This window comes from Chelonia mydas, chromosome 1, assembly GCF_015237465.2.
Source record: "Chelonia mydas isolate rCheMyd1 chromosome 1, rCheMyd1.pri.v2, whole genome shotgun sequence".
NCBI classification, from domain to species: Eukaryota; Metazoa; Chordata; order Testudines; family Cheloniidae; genus Chelonia; species Chelonia mydas.
Window position 1 is genome coordinate 224,333,762 of NC_057849.1, and position 14,441 is coordinate 224,348,202.

General features: G+C 41.9%; 1 protein-coding gene across 8 annotated transcripts in view; it reads left to right on the forward strand.

The window, feature by feature from the left end:
- Positions 1-14,441, forward strand: part of SMC1B (structural maintenance of chromosomes 1B) — a 60,871-nt gene that overhangs the window by 38,351 nt on the left and 8,079 nt on the right. For 7 of the 8 annotated variants that reach the window (XM_043536831.1, XM_043536740.1, XM_043536904.1 and 4 more), the window contains 4 exons: positions 1,642-1,798; positions 2,690-2,844; positions 13,359-13,510; positions 13,755-13,824. In XM_043536831.1, coding sequence (XP_043392766.1) covers positions 1,642-1,798; positions 2,690-2,844; positions 13,359-13,510; positions 13,755-13,824 — 534 coding nt within the window. The remainder of the gene's footprint in view (positions 1-1,641; positions 1,799-2,689; positions 2,845-13,358; positions 13,511-13,754; positions 13,825-14,441) is intronic. The other variant, XM_043536777.1, reaches the window with a different exon arrangement.

Sequence of the window (14,441 nt, forward strand, 5' to 3'; positions counted from 1 at the left end):
AAGTGCAAATCTAATGGAGGAGAAACAGAAATTCCAGTTTTCCTTCATACTACTGCATTCATGGGGCCCTGCAATAGAAGTCACATACCTGGCCACAGAACTTTCAAGAATAGTGTTTGGCAGATAAGGGCCTTGTATCAGTTCCCCGGAGCCTTGCATTCCATAGACCAGTGGTTCTCAACGGGGGTACACGTACCCCTGGCGGTACGCAAAGGTCTTTCAGGGGGTACCTCATCCAGATATTTGCCTAGATTTACAATAAGCTATATAAAAAGCACTAGCGAAGTCAGTACAAACTATAATTTCATACAGACAATGATTTGTTTATACCGCTCTGTATACTATACACTGAAATGTAGGTACAATATTTTATATTCCAATTGATTTATAATTATATGGCAAAAATGAGAAAGTAAGCAATTTTTCACTAATAGCATACTGTGACACTTGTATATTTTTATGTCTGATTTTGTAAGCCAAGTAGCTTTTAAGTGAGGTGAAACTTGGGGTACGCAAGACAAATCAGACTCCTGAAAGGGGTACAGTAGTCTGGTAAGGTTGAGAGCCATAGCTGTAGACCAAGGATATAAATACCCTGTCTTCTGTAAGAATCCTTTGGATCATCTGTTCATCTTCTGGAGAGGCTGCAGAACCAGTCTTTCCCTTTCTCCGTCATGTTAGTTTTCATGAAAGAGTTGTAAATAGTTAAGTGGAGTGGCTTAGATCGTTGAGTGTAATATGCACTCAGTCTTTTTTTATGTTCTTGTTCAAGATGACCAATCTGTTGATAAGAGTTAAGATACTTTTCTTGTCCCTCTATATTCCCTACTGTACAACAGCACAAAAAGGGTGTTTTATATCTCAGGGAAATGTGCTTAGGCCAATCTGCAATACCTGCAAGGCCTTGCCCCAAAAGGACCAAAAATCTTTTCCACAACTTGCTACTGCAAGAAGCTGTAGTAGTGAGTCTGGAAGAGCTTTTCCTAAAAAATTCTCCCCATGCACAAGCAATGTGGCTGCTAATCCTGCTTCAGAATACCAGGCTCGAAGGAGTTGGTCATCGTTTTGTAAAGGTCTTTTATAAAGATGCTCAGGAACAATCAAAATTGGTTCTGAGGGCTAAAGATCCTACCTAGCTCTTCAAATAGAGCTAAGGAAAGCACTTTTACAATATCAGAAATTCTTCTTCTCCAGCAGAATGGCAGGGTAGATCACCCAGAGCTCAAGTTGCTTCACATAACAACAGAACTGTTTGGTTTAAGCCTTATATGATTGGATGTCTTGGCCTGTCTAAGGAATTCAAGGCAGAATATTAAGAGACCAGACCCCTCTGCTAGGAGGTGTCATGCTGCCAGATGGAATTGATTTAAAAGGTTTTCTCAAGGCAGTGGCCTTTGACCATGCTTCTTGTCCATTTTATTTCAGTTTAAATTATCTTGGGCATTTTAAAAAAAAATGTTTATTCCTGACTATTGCCAAGGTCTGCTTGGCTGCTCTTTCTGCTTACTGTGTCCTGATGTAAGGGACACGTGGTATTTTTCCATCTGTGGTGAACCAGTTTGTATAGGGCCCTCTTGTCTGGGAGCCTGCTGATTCTATTTGCAAGTAATCCCCTTTTATGGCTTTTTGTCTTTTACTTAGGACCTACAGTCTGATAAAGAGATTGAGGCTCATCTGACACGACTGCAGCAGCAAATAGTATCCAAAGAAAATGTTTTATTCAAAACAGCTGCACCAAACCTGAGAGCATTAGAGAAATTGCAGACGGCTAAGGACAAGTTCCAGGAATCAGTAGATGGTAACACTGAATCTTCCTTATTAGTAACCATTTCTGTCAAAATTTTCCATCCTGCATAATCCTTATGCTGAAACCGGTCCTATTTTTTATTGTTTTTTATTTTTTACTCCTTCACATATTTGAGTATTTCCTTTGTGTTTGTATCAGAGACTTACTACTAGAGGCCCTGTGTTTTTCCTTAGTTACACTTTTATACTGCCATTTCATATTAATAATCTTATTTATAAAATGTTGCATTTTATTCCAAATTATTTCTTTAAAATTTTGTGTTCCATCATTAATTCTGTTTGTATCTTCACCAAAAATATCTTTGTAAGCAAGATATAGTATATTCCTTGATAAGAGGTTTTATTAAATTTCAGAGATGACTGATTTGCTAAGAATTTTCTGCTAATTTCCTTAGAAGAAGCAATCCATGTACCAGTTACCATATCTTTTCTGGAGCTCAAAACACAAACATTACTGCAAAATTAGTGGCGTGCTGTAAGTAGCACATTACTGAGAGTGCAAGGAATTCCACTGCCACACCCAAATATAGACTTATAAACTGCTATAGAGTTTACCCAATCTAAATATACAACTGTGAACAACCTGTGCTCAGGCAGAGCTCCATCTCTTCACACATCAGTCTGGTCTTGTGTACGGAAAACTGGAAACATCCAAACAATTTTTTAGGTTTTCAGTCTCAGTAGCTGAGCGCTGGGAGCAAACTTAAGACATTGCCATGTTGCTCATATATGCACTGAAGCTGTTTTCCGTTTATGTTGCAATACAAATTTCTCTAGTAAAATGCTTATTAGCTAAGATATGGATTACTAAGAGAATTAAACTAATTTTAAGTTTATTATTGAGCACTTTCTGCAAAGCTGAAGTTCAATTATTCTTTCATAGCTTTTGAGGCCAGCAGAAGGGAAGCCAGGATATGTAGGCAAGAATTTGAACAGATGAAAAAAAGAAGATACGAGCGTTTCAGCCAGTGTTTTGAGCATGTCTCAGTAGCTATCGATCAGATCTACAAGAAACTCTGCAGAAACAGTTGTGCTCAGGTGTGTAATGTTTTCAAGTACTTAGTATACTTTTTTTAAACCATCTTACTTTCCCTCAGTTGGTAATTGGAATTATAATACTGAAAGTTTCATTAACTAGAACAGTAGAATTCATTCACTTTTTTTATTTTTTTAAACTCTCCAAAGATAGGTTATGGTTTCAGTCTTGGACATGAAATTTATGCAAACGGACTAGAAGACAAAGATCATTAGGAGAATCACAATTATATGAAGTGAAGAAAAGATAGTATCTACCAGTCTGCACTTACCTGCAGCTTTCTTTTGTGCAAGAGAGGGATGGAATAATGCGTTCACTCTTTTGGGAGTTTATTTGATTTTAGACTTCTGGAATATCACAAAGGATGCGTAAAGTATATTCATTACTTTTGGCTTTTAAAGGAAATATTATTGGTTCACAGATCTAATGGTGGGTATAGCAAACATCCAGAACATTCAGATATCCATATAACCAGTTAACAAGACTATTTTAGATATCTGAACCCTAGCATTTTTGTTTTAACACTCCCTACACTTCTCTAAATAAATGTGGGGGGGAACCACTCTTACATATACCCAGTTCGTATCAGTATAATTAGTTATAAAGAACTATAGAACAATTGCTCCTCTGTATTAACTCCTCCTCAGTCATCTAGCATGTACTTCTGAAACTTCTAAAAGAAAAATATTACCAGTCTTTCAAAGTAAATTATAGGAAATCTCCCACACAATTTGTGCACATCAAGTTCAGCAAATTTTTAAGTATTTCTGCAGATGAGTTCAAGTTTTGCTCCATACCACAGACACATTTCCCACACTTATTCTCCCTCAGAGAGAGTGTGAGAATTTAATTGTATACAGGAGATCTAACAACATAGATCTTCACAGCGATAACAGATATATCTTCTTGTGCCCAACATACAAGATATCTTTTCTGGCCTCCTAAAACCCAAGTTCATACCCTTTCTTACTGAAGGAGGCCAGGGAGTTAAAGTTGAGATCACTCAGCAGTGTTAACCTCTGTGCAAATTTATACCAGCAGCATAGCAGTTAGCAATCCCTTACTTGTATTTTAAACATAGTGGGCTAGACCCAGCAATAGATGCACTATAGAGAGTGAGTTGGAATGATATGTAGCCTCTGACTTAATTTATACAGTCTCCTATATGGCTGTTTTTAAAGAAATGTTATAGCCATTTAACAAGATTTTACTCAGTCATTTGTTTTAAAAAAAAATTAGTGCAAGACAGATTAGAGGTATGGCAGAGATTGGTAATGAACTAAAACATAAGAAATGTGTTTAATTCCTGCATACCTTCATAATTTAGCTGGGCCGGCCAAGTTTAGTGGAAACATAATTATTATAAACAAGTAACATTGGTAAGGGAGCTACTTTACCTGGTAAGTTACTTAAGGTTCTCCAAATCCATATAGGGGCTCTGAATAAAAGATTTAAGTTGATGATGTCCTTTCAAAATAGGCAATTAGACGGTTGGGGAAAGTAAACCCCTCTTCACTACATAGAAAAGGATAAATTTCCTTATCTCCCAGACAGTGTTTTGTAAAACAAAGCTGACACATGTACAATCAGACAGAGAAATACAAGGCTTCTCTCCTTTTTAGACCTTTTGAAGTCTGTTAAAACACACATGAATATCTGTCATCGTAGGTGGCAGCTATGTTCTCTGTCTTCGAATCAAAGATCTCCCTCCAGTTGGAAACAAATAGAGAGTTTACAGTAAATAGTGTATTTCTAGGGAATATTGTAGTTTTCACTCAGAGAGGTAAGAAGGAACTAATAGGTCATTTTTAATTTTATTAAGCACTGAACAAAGTTGCAAGAGCACAGAATAGAAAACCTACTTGGAGTGGAGACATCCAGGTAGAGGGAGCCATTTTACTTGCACTAAGAAAGGAGAAAATGCTTGCCAGGATAGCGGATCAGATTTACATAGATAACGCTTTTAATTTAAGAAGGCGAATTTTGAAAGCTGAAAATTGACCAAATTGGTTAGTTGTTTGTATTAAATTTGAAGTGGATATTTCAAGAGATGACATGCTGTCATATCAGCTGCAGCATACAAGGTTGACTTCTGAGTGACTGCCTGCCTGAAAACTTGCAAAGGACTGAAGAGCAAGCAACTCAAGTAAATTGCTTAGCAATGTCAAAGAGTAAGAGAGAAAGCGGGCATCCCTGTCTTGTCTCTCTCTCAAGTAAAATAATCAAAGGCAAACTTATTGGTCATCACAGCAGCTCTAGGAGAAGCATACAAAATCTGAATTCCTCTCTCTCAGGGTCTGGTCCACAGATCCTCCGAGTCATCACCTGTCTGTAGTTGTAGGGGGCAAAATCAAAGCTGATTGGACAGCTGAGGGACTAGCCCCCACCTTCTGGAGTCCCCCCGCAGTTTTTTGTTACCCCCTATAGCTACTGGCAGGTCTGTAGTATCAGCACCTTGTAAGAGACAGAATTAAGAAAAATCTGAAGAGACAAGTTGTCTCCTGTCTGGAATTGTCACAGTCGTTGCCTCCTATCCCCTGACTATTCAGGTTGCAGGCTAGGAGGATGGATGAGAAAAGTCCGAACAGGAGACCAAGCAAGGCTGTGTTCCTCCTGCTCTGTATTCCTGCCAGATGGTGCACAAGGAGAAGTTTGTGCCTGGTGCACTCCAGCTGCCTCATCCACTGGGTCGGAAAGGCTTTGCTTTGTCTGCCTTATCCTGATCCAGGAGCTGGTTCCTCGAGAGTTCCCCACCAGCAGGGAGTCTGACAGCCAGGCTGCAAATGTCTTGAAGGATGAAACAAAAAATAAGAGAGCCCGTCAGCAACCAGAGGCAGTTATATCAGGTCAGCAGCCTGGCACAGGGAAGCCATAAGCAGGACCAGCTGAATCTACCATTGGCAGAGCATGGAGTGGCTGAAAAGGCCATTTGTTTGTATGCCCTCCCACGGTGCAGGTCTCATCAGTCCCACCCTTATCCGCTCCCGTCAGGGGTCCTTTCCTTAGCCCTAAGGGAAGTCCGGAATTCTGCATGGAGAGGAGAAGAAAGGAATCTCCCTCAGGAAGAAATTCCCTCTTAGGCTACAGAGCTCTTGGATTTGGCATGAAAAATGCCTTTACTGTAGAGGCTGCCATCTTGTAAGCCCCGGGAAATGGCTGCAGTGTCCCTTACAGGGATTCTGTTCACACTCAAAAGGGCAAAGATAAAGAGATGCCTGTTAATGGAAGAGTTTTGCAGGGCTCTTCATCTGACTCAGGTTCCTAGTCTCACCTCCCCTAAGGAGTAAAAATTAAAGGAGAAAGGGGTTCAAGAAATCACCTCAAACTTAGGAGACAGCATTTTTCTATGGACAGCAGTTCCTCTGACTGATCACCAGAGAGTGCCAGAGCTAATGGCTCTTCACAAGATTTTAAATGTGGAAAGAAAAAGCATGGTAAAAGGAATATAAACTATTTACATCTGGTTCTTTTTCATCTTCTTCCTCCATTTCATTATGAGCATTGCCCTCCCCCCCTCCCCCCCGCTAGAAAATCCAACCTAAGTCCAAGAGAGAAATAAAGAAGTCAAGGATCATCTTCACAGGAGGAAGGTTAATTCAGTCTCAGAGTCTTTGCTGCAGGATGAAGTGAAGCAAGAGGATCTTTTGCCAACTGAATTATTTGAGTTGGATGAGCTAGTGAGAAAAAAATGGTGGTGGAAGAGGAGACTACTAGTACAGAAATTACAAAAGTTTTTTCCCCAACTTGTTCAAAATCTGAATCACCCATTCCCCTTTGTGTCTTTTGGGGGAAAATAATTAAGGCTGAATGGGAAGCACCAGCAAAGTCTGTGAGATTGTCCAGGCATGCAAAAAAATATTCTATAGTATGCACCATAGCAAAAAAGCAGATTGTGTCTCTTCCCACAGTGGACAGTGGACAGAGCAGTTTACTGAAACTAGTCAAAGACATTGCTATCCCAAAGGAGAGGGACTTTTTTTCCCCCAAAGAACCCAATGACTGCAGAATGGAAATATCACTGTGCCATAATGGGGCTGCATCCTCCTCTCTGAGGGCTTCTGCTGCAGCACCATGTTTTGCAAGAGCAGTACTCACCTAGACAGACAGTTTGGCAGTCAGGGGTGCTAACTGCTAAGAAATCACTTCAGTTAAGTTCAGAGTTAATGAACATCTTAGTGCCTTCAGCATTCATAGCTGATGTAACCAGGGGTGCTTTTGAGGTTTTCAGCACATGCTATGGCCTCCAATGTGGCACCTCTGTTTAAGATTCTGGAAGGGCGACAGACAAGTCAAAATCACATTAGCAGCTTCAAAATATTCAGAAGGTTGGTTATTTGAGGAGCCATTAAACAAAGTGGTACTGGAGTCTTCAGATAAATCAAAAAATACATTACAAAACTCTCAACTCCAAATCTGGGAAAAGGGATAGCTGGCTTTATTTCAGGTCTAAATATTCTTTTTGTGGCTGTTCCTCTAAGTATGGAAGGCAAGACTACAACAAAAGCAAATAGAACAAGTCTAAGCCTGGAAAGGAGAGAGACCAGTCTTCCTGCAGTGTTTCCAACACTAGAAACAATCCATGACTACAGTCAGGAGAGTTCTGACGAACAGCACCTAAGGGGAAGACTGTTAAAAATTCAAGGACCAGTGGTCTGTCTCCACACTGGACAGATGGGTGCTGAATGTGGTTTGACAGGAGTACATCATAGAATTTCGAAAGACTCTGAATAATTTTCTCTCTTCTCCAGTATCTTCAAATCTGCAAAATAGGTGTGATCTGTAGTCTTTAGTATATTATCTTTCAGGAATCTGTGTAGTAGAGAGAGTTCCCAAGGCAGAGATGTTCTCTGGCCACTACTCAGTTTTTGTTTCTGGTACCCAAGAAGTCTGGGGAGGACAGAGAAGTATTGGAGACCAGATTCAGTCTGGAGATCTTTAAGTCCATAATGGTGACCATCTGCCAGAGGGATTACCTCACATCAGTCAATTTGAAGGAGACCTATCTTCATATGCCAGTTCACCAGGTGCACAGGAGATTTCTGTGATTCACTCATGGGACTGATAATTTTCAATACAAAGTGCTGCCTTTTGTATTGTTATCTGCGCCTCAAGCGTTCACAGAAGTCCTCAGTGTTCTGGTTGCTATTCTCAGGCAAACGGGGATACAAATATACTCTTTACTAGATAGGATTCTGAGCAGAATCCTGTCCAAAGAGAGATCCACTCAAGCAACAGTCCAAACGTTGCAACAGCATGGATTATAGTAAATTTTGGAAAGAGTCATCTGCAGCCATCTCAGTGCCATCCTGGAGTGTTGATAGACTCAGAGGCCCATAAAATCTTTGTCAGCCAAAATACAGGGCAAGATCAGATCAGCAGTTACCCTTTTGAGGGCATCCTAGGCACCCTAATGAGTGTTCTAGGGATGATCATGTCATAATGAGTTTTGTAAGAATAGTGCCAGGGACAAGAATGAATGTGAGGACTCTCCAGAGTTTTTCCTGCTGTCCCTTCCCTGCTGTTTTCTGACTTTTCCATCTCAGAAAGTGAGCATTCTATCACTTGTATTGAAATCCCAGGATTGGTGGATGAGCCCAGATTGATTCCAGGAAGGATGGCCATGGCAGAGCCAGAGAGATCTTTCATAACAATAAATGCCAGTCTGGAAGGATGGGGAGCATTCTCTGAGAAGTCGGTGGCTGTAGGGACATGGTTCTTCTTGGAACTAAAGAAGAGCGGACATTTTCTAGAGACAAGGGCAATAAAGTATGCTGTTCAGCAACGCCCCAGCATTACCGAATGGTGGTCTTCTGGTAATGGCGGACAATGTCAGTGATGGCATACATAAACCATTGAGTGGAAGGGGAGAGGACTTAAGTTAAGGGATCTACAAAAGGAACAGTATCATTGCTGCAGTGGGCAGAGGCTCATCTACAGTCTATCAGGGCCTTGCATATCAAGGGCATCCATCCAACAGTGGGCACCAGAGCTCACTCAGTACGTGGGCAGAGAAGGGGCATTGAAATCTGTAAAACTGCAACTTGGTCATCCATGTAAACATTGACTAAGTTTTACAAGATGGATACTCCTCTTCAGATGATGCAGCCTTTGACAGGTGGGTCTTGCATGCTGTGGTGATTCCTTTGGGTAAGGGAATCCTTTCTCTGTGATATATTGTTCTCTCCCTAGGAATTTTTGTCATTGCTGAGAATATCCCACACTGAGGATCTGTGGACCTATCCCTGAGAGAGAATGGGAAAATTTGTGGCAGCTTACCTGAAAATTTTCCCTTCTTCAAACAGATCTGGCCCTCCCTGAAAAAGGCCGACCTGTTTTAACTCATGCTTACAGTTTTCTGCAGTAGTTAACATTTTCTTGTTATTTGTAATGTTCTCTTGTTGAATATTTTTTGCAAGATGAGAGATTTGGGTTTAATTTCATAGTCCACAGGACCTAGCTATGGAAGCATCTTGAAACTGAGGTGGTCTACTGAAGGTGGGGACAAGTCCCTCGTCAGCTGTCCACCTAGCTTTTTTCCTGCCCCCTGCAGGTACAAACAGGCAATGACCCATTGTCAATCTTTGGCTCTTTCCCTTCAAAGAAGGGAAACTTTTTTCACGTAAGCAACCATGAATTCTCCCAGTTTGAGGAAGTTACTGCTAAAGTAAAATTTGTGACAAACCTCTGGAAAATATCTGTATTCAGTTCTGTCAAAAGCCTTCTCCATCTCCAAGGAAGTCAGCTAAGCCTGGGGGCCTCTAAAATGCCTAAAGCAGGGATGTGAGGCAAGTATCTGGTGTTGAGCAGTGAGGAGCAGCTGAAGATAAGACATTCTGATGCCCTGAGAAGAAGAGTGTACAGGCAAGAGACAAAAATTTAAGACAGAAGCCTAAAATTTATCTTCAATAGGAGAATGGAGCAGTCAGAGCCAGAGACTTCATGGTTTTAGTATGAAAGAAATAGCTAAACTATGAGATCAGTATGTTTATATTTGTAAAATTCAGTCAGTTTCATTTCAGGTTTTTTAAATTTGGTGGGGGGGAGGGGGCAGACTGAGTGGGCAACAGTTGTAGCACTGCTTGTGCCACATAACACATCCCTTTATATACGTCAAACATTCATATTCTGGGATCGAGTACTCCTGGAACCTTGGAGTTTTATACCACCAGACTGGATTGGATATCATCTCTGTCGCCACGGCTGCTACTCTGAAACCAATCTTATGCCAGAAATTTCTTTAGATGAAAGCATATAACCCCTTTCTTCTAATAGAGCTACGACACTAATGGGAAGTTTTGTCAAAACCCTATGGTCCCTGCAACTTATTCACAAATTAGTTTTCACTAACTTAAGGATAGAAGCTGTTATTTTATATGGTTCTCAAGAAGTTCAAGGAGTTATTAAAAGGGACATCCCATTTTAGTATTTATTTTGCTATCTGTCATCTTATGCTGAGTAGGAAAGGTTAGCCCAGTCTGTTCGATTTAATTGCTAGAATTAGTATTGTGCTACATCTATTTGTAGACTGGTGTCATCTTTTGAAGGAATCTCTCTCCTTTTATGTGCTTTGTATACTAGAGCTCATGTGCACAGAAACCTTGCTTATGGTAGAATCCTTCTCCTTCTATTAAGAAGAATATGATCAACTCCAATTTGTCCCCAGAGTCTCTTTATCTCTCATCCTTTGTTTGCCTTGTACATAGTTTGTTTACAGTAGTTAGTCAGTAAGTAGGTGTTAAGTAGTGTTAGTAAATTAGAGTCCCAGTGGTGTCTTAACCCCAGGCGGGGCATGCACCGGTCTCCAGGTTTTAAGCCTTGTTCTGCCTGCAACAGACCTTGACCCATTAGCAACCCCCATAGCAGCTGCCTAAGGGAAGTTGCATGTAAAGGACAAGTGTCATATTTGCAAGAATTTTTGTCCTAGAACTCAAAAGGAGCGCAACCACCTACATCCCTTCCGGTCAGCCTGGTTGCAAGTTACCTCAGACCGCTGGGTGTTTGGCATTGTATCTCTGGGCTACACACTGCAATTCTTTCCTACCCTGCCAGAAGGGCAAGGTGGTACAAATCCTGACAGACAACACCGCCGTGTTTTACATCAACAAGCAAGGCAGAGCCTGATCGTTAGCCCTCTGCCAACAAGCTCTCCATTTCTGGGACTTCTGTGTGCAGCATGCCATTCATCTTGTGGCACCTTCCCAGGGCCAGAAACGTGTTAGCAGATCACCTCAGCAGGTCCTTCTCTTCTTGCCACAAGTGATCACACTTCCCACCTCTGGATGGAGTGATCTTCCAAAGGTGGGGACCCCTCTTCCCCTTCCCCCCCCCCCCCCAGCGGTGGACTTGTTTGTGTCCTGACAGAGCATGAAGTGCCATGTGTTCTGCTCAACTCAGGGGATCAACATAGGCTCCCTGCCAGACATCTCTTTGCTCTAGTGGTCAGGGGGCTCTGATGTATGCCTTCCCACCAGTGCCCTTAATCCACAGTCTTCATGAAGATCAAACAGGACAAAGTGAAGGTAATCCTGATAGCCCCAGCTTGGTCTTGCCTGCATGGGTTCGGCATGCTGTTGGACCTTTCAGTGGCCACCCCGCTGCAGCTGCCTCTCTGGCCAGATCTGCTGTCCCAGAACCACGGGAATCTTCTGCACCCCAACTTCGCAGCGCTGAATCTGACAGCCTGGCTGCTACATGGTTGAATGCAGAACAGGAGTACTCAGTCCATTATCCAGCAGGTCCTGTTGGGTAGCAGAAAGCCCTCCACCAGGGTGACCTACCTGGCCAAATGGAAAAGGTTCTGGAGTTTGGACCAGGGTATCCACCCCGAGCAGGCCTTGCTGCAGTCATTGTTGGACTACCTTCTGCATTTCTTTCATCGATTTTAAGGTCCACTTGTCCGCTATTTTGGCCTTCCATCCTCTGTTCCAGGGCAGGCCGGTCTTTGCTCACGACATGATGGTCCTTTTTTTGAAAGGTCTGGAGTGACTCTATCCCCACATTCCCTCCTTAGGACCTGAATCTCATGCTGTCGCGACTCATTGGTCCCCCCTTTGAGCTTTTGGCTTCCTGCTTCATCCTTCTACTCTCCTGGAAGGCTTTTTTCTTGGTGGCAATAATGTCTGTCTGCAGGGTCTCTGAGATTAGGATGCTTACCTTGGAGCCACCCTGTATGGTATTTTACAAGGACAAGGTCCAGCTGTGACCGCACCCAGCTTTTCTGCCCAAGGTAGTTTTGCAGTTTCATACAAGCCAGGACATACACTTACCCATGTTCTTTCCAAAATCTCATAAGTCAGAAGAGGAGTGCAAATTGCGCTCTCTGGATGTCAGGAGAGCTATAGCCTTTTACATCGAAAGGACTAAGTTGTTCCATAAGTTGACGCAGTTGTTCATTGCAGCGGCGGACAGGATGAAAGGTCTTCCAGTGTCTGCCTAGAGACTTTCATCATGGATCACCGCCTGCATCTGTTTCTGTTATGATCTGGCGAAAGTGCCTCCACTGGTGATTGTCACCGCCCTCTTGACTAGGGCGCAAGCCTCGTCAGCAGCCTTCCTGGCCCAAGTGCCTATTCATGATATCGGCAGGGCCGCTAACTGGTCGTGCATCCACATATTTACGTCTCATTAGGCACTTACCCAGCAGGCCCAACACAATGCTGGCTTCAGTAAAGCAGTGTTGCAAGCTGCGTGACTGTGAACTCCGAGCCCACCTCAGTGGAATACTGCTTGTGAGTCACCTAGAATGGAATTGACATGAGCAAGCACTTGAAGAAGAAAAAAACGTTACCTACCTTTTTGTAACGGTTGTTCTTCAAGATGTGTTGCTCATGTCTGTTCTGTTACCCGCCCTCCTACTCCTCTGTCAGAGTTGTCAGCAAGAAGGAACTGAGAGGGCGTAGGGCCGGCGGCGCCTAATATACCGATGCATGAGCACAGCATTCAAGAGGGCACCACTGCCAACCCTACGGGTACTACTAAGGCAAAAATCTCCGACAAATATGCACATGGGCACACGCACTCCTAGAATGGAAAGGACATAAACAATACATCCCAAACAAGAATTACGAAAGACAGGTAACTGTTTTTTAACACTTTGCATGGGTGCTATTCATTTTGTAACAGCCTATAAATATGAAAATTACTTCATTTACTTTATTGTCCAAGTAAAATGAAAATAAACAATGAGAAGTACACTGAGATTTTTTTTAAGTGCGTCTTTAATAATCTGAAATGATATTGGTAACAAAGATAAGAAACAGTGTTGAAAATATGACTAAGATGACAGTCTGCCTTAAATGGTGGTTCTTTGATTATGATGTCTGTCATATCCCAAAGGTTTCACAAGATTTTTCAAGAACCACATTTTTAACAATGTCTCTCTTAAATACAAATACAGTTATTAACTACAAATCAGCCAAAATGTCAAATTTAAACTTTAAAATACAAACAATAGCAACCCTAAGCTAAACATTTCATGTGTTTCAGTATTAACAAAATATTGGGGCATGTGTTTCAGGCATTCCTCAGTCCCGAGAACCCTGAGGAACCATATCTAGAAGGCATTAGCTATAACTGTGTGGCTCCTGGAAAACGCTTTATGCCAATGGACAACTTGTCAGGAGGTGAAAAATCTGTGGCCGCACTGGCTCTTGTGTTTGCAATACACAGGTAATATGGTGAAATAAATTTTACAATACCATCTTTTTACTAATCTTTGAGCATCAGTGGTGTGGAAACAAATGTAGCATAGTATTATCAGAAGGCAGTTTGAACATTTATGTCTAAAAATGTATTTTACATTCCTATTCTGTTCTTGGCCTAACTATTTCTTGGTCAAAATTTTATTGGACAAGCTAAAATCCCAAAATATTAGTATATCTGTATAAAAGTAATTGACTCTCTCTTTTTTAAGTTTCCGCCCTGCCCCTTTCTTTATTTTGGATGAAGTGGATGCTGCACTGGATAACACAAACATTGGCAAAGTAAGTTATTCCTTCTGTTCTCTGAAATTAATTTACAGATAATCTAATGATATAGTGGTATTCTTTTGCAGAAGGGTATTTGTTTAATTTAGGGAGGGACAAAGAGAGAAGTTCAGTAATTCTCTATTAGCATAAATCAAAACAGACTGCATGAGGGACAATTTAAGAATTTTTTGAGTGATGATTCCTGTGTGTATTCCACATGTGGGTAGACATGCACTATGGGACCGTCTGGAAATTTTTAGTAAGCAGTGCCCATTGGTCCGCACATGCACACAGGTATGTTAGAGTTACTGTTGTTGTCATGGGGTGCTCCACTCACCACTGGTCTGGCGTCGCCTCCTCTCGGGATTAGCTCGAGGCTGACACCCCCGTCCATGGTTTGCATGACGTCGCTCTGTCTCTGATCTGCAGCTCTTCTTCTTCCAAAACCCTCAGTATCTCTTCTGTGACTCAGCCCTCTGGCTAGGTCACTCAGTGAGTCCCTTTCTGGGGTAAAAGGTCCAACAGGGCCTATTTGCAGCCCTGTCTTTGGGCTCAGTTCACATAGTCCTTAAACAGTCCAACAGGGCCTATCCCAGTACCCTGATCTCTCTCTCTCTCTCTCTCTCTGCAGC